Below are 7,184 nucleotides of genomic sequence, written 5' to 3' on the forward strand. Positions count from 1 at the left end.
CCATTAGAATCTTATGATTAGATTAAATGCTTTCCATCTCCTTTTGTTTCCTGCATTCTCTCTCAATCAGCCACTTCCTCTCTGCATTTTTAGAATTGGGAACACCCTGCATAAGACGTAAATCTGGGTCTGTATGTGTGTGTGTGTGTGTGTGTGTTTACATGTAACAGTAGCAATCTGGGAAGCATCAACCTCTTCTCAGCGTTATACATCTATCCCCAGGAGGGTAATCAGCTTTTACCAGACAGGTTAATGTCCTTGTTATGCCATCCATATATAGACACACACACAGGGCGACCTACTCCAGATTCTGAATTGAAAGAAGGATGAGGGAAATAATTAGATCACATATGGCTTTGCAATGTGGTGTATTTAAATCAAGAGAAAACTAGGTCATTTGGTACTTAATTCACTCAGAGTGAAGTACTTGTGTCTGTGTGAGTATGTGTGTGTGGGTGTATCTGTGTGTCTGTGTACGTGTGAAGGCAAGTCTGCATCTTAACTATGGCATTCACTTTTGTACACGTTTAATACATTTTTAAAAAGTACTTTGTGCATGTAAATTCTATCTGTCTATCTGTAAACGTAAGCTTCAGACGCTCAAACAAATACCCAGAGAGTTGGCCTTTGGTTTGTTTTATTTTTCACACAAGTTGTTTCATTTGTTGAAGTACATGACACTTTGCAGGACAAACTGCTTATGTCCTCATAAGCAACAGGAATAAACGTCGGACCATATTCAAAAACAAACAGAGCAAAAGTTTAATCAGAACCCCCCAAAAAAAACCCCGATACCTGGCATAGACAGAAAGATTGTGAGACCATGAAAAGGTCTTTGTCATCTCCATGGAAAACTCTCTTAGTCACTCGCAACACACACACACGGCCAAACGAACAGAAATTCTATGACACGTTACACCACTGACTCAACACTGAAATGAAGGTATACAAAAATAAAGTTATTGATTGATAGAAAAATAAGTGATATGACCGATAGGTTTCCAACAGAAAATTGTGTGTGTGTGTGTGGGGTTATGTATATATGTGTGTGTGTGTGTGTGTGTGTGTGTACTGTATGCGTGTGTGTGTGTGTGTGTGTGTGTGTACTGTGTGTCTCTATGTGTGTGTGTCTGTGTGAATGAATGTGTGTGATTAGTCAAGAGTATTGTAGAGGACACTGTTAATGAAATATGACAATATTAATGAATAAAAAAAAAAAACAAAGCTGGTGTGAACATTGGTAAGTGTATGTCCAGTATGCATATTAGAGTGCATATCAGTCAATGGGTGTGCAGGTACCGGTACAATCTCATGTGCTTTACGAACAGAGCAGGGAAGAGATGAGCCGAGAAGAGAAGAGAAGAGATGGCCATGTCTGTCTGCATTTCCCACTCAACTTCCTATGACAGGATATGAACCCAGGGTCAGATTGTGTGTACGAAACGAGCAGGGTCTTGCTGAGAGTGAGAGATTGTGAGAAAATGTTAACATATCCCTTCTAGAACCTCCTGAGGCAAAGCAGAGAGAGAGAGAGAAGCTAGCTAGCGTCTGCGCTAACTGCTATGTCCTTGAATGAACTACCACTATGGAGGGTCTGATTAGCCTTGTGTTCCTCACCATCTCTTCTCTAGTTCTCACTTTCATTCCTCTCCCCTCCCTCCCTCCCTCCTTCCTTCTTTGAGCTCCCTCGTTCTGCTTCTCCTTCAGGTATGACAGTGTCTCCTCCAACACGGTAATCCTGGCTAAGCTGTAGCCTAGAGGACAAGCGGGGTTAGAGGGGCTCTCACTGGTCTCAGACCTGCTGAGACAGCTGTGTACGACACACACACACACACGACACGACACAACACGCTGCAGCGAGCAAGCGCTGGGTCTCCCACTGATCTGGAGTCAGCTATTTTCAGGAGAGCCGAGGGGGCTCATTGTTTATCCGAGGGCCACCGATTAGCCTCTGGGTTCTAGTGAAGCTTGGATCTTCAAAGTCCTCTGTGTTTTTCTTATCCTCCTTGGCCTCACACCCACCCTCCATCCTTGAACCTTCTAATTTGTGTGTGTGTGTGTGTGTGTGTCTGTGTCTGTCTGGGGCCTACTAAAGTTTCATGGATCCTCCCTGCTATGAACCCACTCTAGACCCTCCTGCCCTGTGTGTGTGTGTCTAAGCATGTGTGTGTGTGTGTGTGTGTGTGTGTGTGCTTAGGTCTAAGTAACGCCTCCTCAGTCCTGTCCTCTGAGTCTTGGCCTTCCTTCCCTCGACCCTCTCTTTCTCCCTCATTGTTTGATTCTCTCTCTCTCTCTATCTCTCTCTCTCTCTCTCTCTCTCTCTTCCAGATATGCTAGATTAGACCTATCACACACGGTCATCCCGGCCCATGCCCAAATACCACACACCTCTCCCCTGACCAACTTTTCTCCAAGTCAGCTTGGCTTCTTGTGACCTTTTGTCCTCAAGACGTGTGTGGCAGGAGCCCATAACCGGCTCTCTACTTCCTGTCCGAATTATGCACTTATCCCTTGACACTAAGAACTCTGGGTAAAATAGGATTGCCACAAGCCAGACATTCTCTGCCTGCATTCTCTCTCTCTCTCTCTCTCTCTCTCTCTCTCTTTCTCTCTCTCTCTGTCTCAGATTCGCAACAAGCCCAACACCACGGCATTCTCTCTCTCTCTCTCTTCTCTGTTCATCTCTGTGTCTATTTACACTCACTCTCACACACAACACTTTAGAAGTAGGTTTGTTTGTTTTCAAAAAGAACTCTGCATTGCATTGTTGTTTGCGTAGCCTTTTTCTAGGCATAGTAAGGCACTTGCAGGCCTAATGACACACTCACATCATTGCTGTCAATGTCTCTTTGGTTTTGCAATCGCTGTCGAGATTGTCCTTTTTTCCCCTCTTTGTAGTAATTCGATTGGATGCATTCTTGGACAAGTCCCACTTCTCCTTTCTCCCAGGATGCACACAGGAGAAATAAAAAGAAAAATGCTCGACTGCATTTTTGCAAATTAATCTGCTTCCTCTTTCTGAACTCCCAGTGCAGCAATGCAGCACAGCAGTGTGTGTGTGTGTGTGTGTGTGTGTGTGTGTGTGTGTGTGTGTGTGTGTGTGCGTGCGTGCGTGTGTGTGTGTGCGTGTGTGCATTTGCACTACCAAGAGTGCATGTGAGCAAGTCCAAGAACACAAGCTGTCATTACTAATAAAACACTAGTTTTACACTTCTCCTCAGTCTTGAAAGAGAGAGAGAATGAGAGAGAGAGAGAGAGAGAGAGCACCCAGTATCTTGCTCTCAGCTTGTTTTATCTATGCATCTCTCCAACGCATTCCCATTTAGTCAAATAGTGACTGCAAAGTCAACAACTTGTGCTCCTCTCTGTCTGTCTGTCTGTCTGACTGCTCTCTCTCTCTTTCTCTCTTGATGCTCTCGCTATCTATGGAAGTCAAACCCACACACGCTAACGCACACATGCTAGCACACATACACACTTGGACTTATGCACACACACACACACACACACACACACACACACACCGTGCATCCCCCCCTTTCTCAGTTGCAGGGCAGCCAGTGTGTGGCGTGTGGCGGCGGGTAGTGCGCCACATAGACCGTCTGCACCTGCGCCACGTAGTAGTTGCTGAAGTTGGCGTCGGCCACGTAGGGCGCCGGCTGGTAGTAGCAGGTGACATTGGAGGCGCTGGGCAGCGCGTTCTGCTCGGCGAGCGCCCGCACGGCCAGCGCGGCGATCAGCTCCAGCGCCTGCCGTCGCTCGTGGCCCATGAGGCACACGGTGCTCTGGCCGACCACCTCGTGCAGCGTGCTCAGGTACTGGTACTTGCCCTCCTCGCGGCCCACGAAGTGGCTCTGCAGGTAGGACTCCAGCTTGCGCCGCTGCTCGCCCACGTCCGGGAAGTCGATGAAGAAGCGCGAGCACATGTAGCGCTCCAGGCTGCGCATGGCGTCCGGCGAGGCCGCGCGGAAGCCCCGCGCCAGCAGATGGCAGTACTTGAGCAGGCCGCCGCCACGGATCTCCTCGGGCCGCCGCGTGCAGATGAGCCGCCGCCGCAGGTGCTCCAGCGCCTGGACGAACGGGCCGTACACGCTCTCGCCCACGATGGTCGGGTGGAACGTCTGCGCCATGGGGTTCTCCGAGCACTCGTAGAACAGCAGCAGGGAGTCCAGGCGGATCTGGAAGGAGTCCACGCTGAACTCGAACTGCCGCCGCAGCGAGCTCACAAACTTGAGCTCCACGTTCTTGCCCCGGTTGTTGGACAGCGAGATCAAGCTCCAGCGGTCCGAGTCCGTGCACACTTTCACCATCTTCTGCACATAGGCCTCCTGAGAGACAGAAGGGGGGGGGGAAGGAGATCAAGATGTGTGGAACAAAAATGTTAGATAGATACAGGCAAGCAGACAGACAGGCAGGCAGGCAGGCAGACAGACAGACAGATAGATAGACAGATAGATACGTAGATCATCTGCTTTGCCCGGAGGACAGAAGAGGAGACCCTTTTGACAACAAAGAATTCACACTTTGACAATAAATGACTGCTCTTATTTAAAAGGTCATGCTGCTCAGTTGAGGATTTTAAATAAGAACAGTAATTTATTGCAACATGAGTCAAAATGTGCAAGTCATTGAGAATTCAGTTGAGAATGACAGAGAGGAGAGTGTGCACAACTACGTGTAGTAGCTTTTAAAACTATTTAAAACTAAAACTTTGAGCAAAGCTCTGGGTAAATTTACACTCTTAAAACGAGTGCTTTGTTTTTAACACATCTCTGTGTCCAGATAGGGATAACACATTCGTTTTAAGAGTGTAACACTGATCTCGATAATGTCTTTAAATTCTGTGTGTTGTGTAATTTGTTTAATCGTAATTAAATCGTATGGGGCAATAGAGCGCCAGTTATTTTCGGGAGGCCATGATATCTAGGCGGGCGGCCTCTTGCAGCTAATGAGATCCGTTTGAAATCGGATTACAACAATCCTCTTTTGTAGTAGAAACCACTGGTTTGTAGGCTATTTCTCCTTTTTTCAGCCAGTCACGACCTGACTCACTTTCTTCTTTTACTTTCTTCTTTAAATGCACGCACGTTAATAAAACACGCACAATGTCACTAAACTGAAAATGCTGCAAGGTTCTGGAATAACAATGTGAGGAAAATATTGTGCAGCAATTGCAACAAACATCTGTCTCACCTTCAAGGTAACGGGTGTTATCTTGTCCTTGTTTACACCCTCGGGTAAAAAGTCCAGTAGACAATCCAAAACAATATTCTTCACGGTCTGAAATTCTGCTTCCTCTTTGAGATTCGCGCAGAAGATGAGGTCGAGGTCCTTGTAACCCAAGCCGCTGTCCTCATGCAGTACGTGGCTAGCGGCCGAACCGTTCAGCCGCACTTCTTGGACGGGGATCTTGCGTTCTTCCATGCGGCTGCGGACGGCTTTGACTATGTCCCTCGGTTTCATCTCGAGCGTCGGGAAGTTCCACCGGCCGTGGATGGGGATGGACTCTGTCAGGATGGTATCGAGCCGCTGCACTTGCTCCCAATTCAGCACGCTGAGGTGGCTGTTCTCCCCGTCCGGGGAGTTGCACTCGCTTCGTGCTGAGTCGCTGTTTTCCTCCATCTTGGGTTTTTTGAGGTAGATGTGTGCAAAGAAGTGCGTAAACGTGTAAACTAAAAGTAGACCTCACCCTCACTATCTAGTAAGGACAATACAAAGTGATGGAGTGCGCCGACGTGGACACATTAGGTCTTGGCGGAGATGAGGAACCCACTTTTGTTTAACGATAACGATTTTCCTATGTGTGAAAAAAAACACGATTACATATCTGGCCTAGTCATTTTCATCCAGGTGGCCTGGAGTAAGTTGTGCCGGCGTGCATTTGTATCCTCGCCAGTCTTTCGCTGCGCGCTCTGTCGATCGACCTCTCCAGCTGTGTGCGCGTTAGCAAGTGTGCGCGTCGACCAGTGTATTTCCTGTCCCTTTAACTCTTGTCTGTTTGCTTTTCCTCTCCACGGCCAAACTTTTATTTTTTTTTTGCTTTTCACGCGTCTCACGGGCCTCTCGCCGCCCGTGAGGATCACAGTCCGACGACTGCGCGCGTGCCGTGGACAATCGGTTCCGTCCGTGACCCCATAAGGCTCAGGGGCAGTAGCAGATAATTAGGATGAGTACCGTTGAAAAGTCGCGAAACACCTCTGCATGCACCGTTAAAATATGTTACATCATGGCATCTGGAATAACCTGAAAGAAAACATGACAACGATGCAATATTAAACATGAGCTGTCTCTTGTGTTTTGTTAAGAGATTAGATCCTTCCGTTATAAAGTTCACCTTAGACAGTAACTTTCCCACGCAATGTTCCGAAGAGTACATTTACTTACTTTACTTGACGTTACATCTTTTTATTCCCTTTTTGTGTCGACTGCGCCTTCCATCACGGCTCAGTTTCAGAGATGCTTGCAAGCTTGTGATGCGCAAAGACAGACTCACGAATGCGCAGCGCAGAGTGGAATTGATTGACAGATCCTTTAGCCAGTCAATGACGCTGATCGGACGAAATTTCCGACCCATGAACCCTCCCCTAATCTACTTTCCACTTTAGTAGCCAGGTTACCGAGCAAACAGACAGCACAGCAGTTGGCTACGTACCACGCAGTGTTGGATAAAGTGAAACATCCTGGCCACGTTAGACAACAACTTATTGTATGTCCTCAATAAACGTTTGCATGCAATGCATTGCATATATTAATAAGTATATATTATGCATATCTAAAAAATGCATGAAAAATAGAAGCAAGAGTTTGATGGTGTTTGAAACCAGAATGTATTTTGTTTTCCACATTCGTTTCAGATGGTTACTGTGCGCTCCCTTAAAGTTTGATACACTTCTGCATTTCTGTCAAAACAAATAGTAGGAGGAGCATCACCAGCAAATGTCCAAATGCCCCATGAAGGGCTTCAGCCAGAAAAGCTTTTTATGTGAACGTCTGAAATTAGTCTTTCAGTTTATCTCTCCTGTGATCCCAAACATACAAATGTAAACTTGCTCTCTCTCTCTCTCTCTCTCTCTCTCTCTCTCTCTCTCTCTCTCTCGCTCTCTCTTTCTGTGCTAGTCTATGTTGTGCCACAAATATAAGTCTGACTGGGCTTATATGTGTGCTGTGTGTATGTGTCTTTGGGT

The 7,184-nt window shown here is 46.9% G+C and overlaps 1 protein-coding gene across 1 annotated transcript; it reads right to left on the minus strand.

The window, feature by feature from the left end:
- Positions 1-628: 628 nt before the first annotated feature.
- LOC121711966 (terminal nucleotidyltransferase 5A-like) lies at positions 629-6,489 on the minus strand. The gene is made up of 3 exons (XM_042095865.1): positions 6,385-6,489; positions 5,194-6,243; positions 629-4,328 (listed from the first exon to the last, which is right to left on the minus strand). Exons 2-3 carry the CDS (start codon positions 5,620-5,622, stop codon positions 3,543-3,545), a joined length of 1,215 nt encoding a protein of 404 aa, XP_041951799.1. The 5' UTR covers positions 5,623-6,243; positions 6,385-6,489; the 3' UTR covers positions 629-3,542.
- Between the last annotated feature and the right edge of the window lie 695 nt (positions 6,490-7,184).

This window comes from Alosa sapidissima, chromosome 6 (assembly GCF_018492685.1).
Source record: "Alosa sapidissima isolate fAloSap1 chromosome 6, fAloSap1.pri, whole genome shotgun sequence".
Classification (NCBI taxonomy): Eukaryota; Metazoa; Chordata; class Actinopteri; order Clupeiformes; family Clupeidae; genus Alosa; species Alosa sapidissima.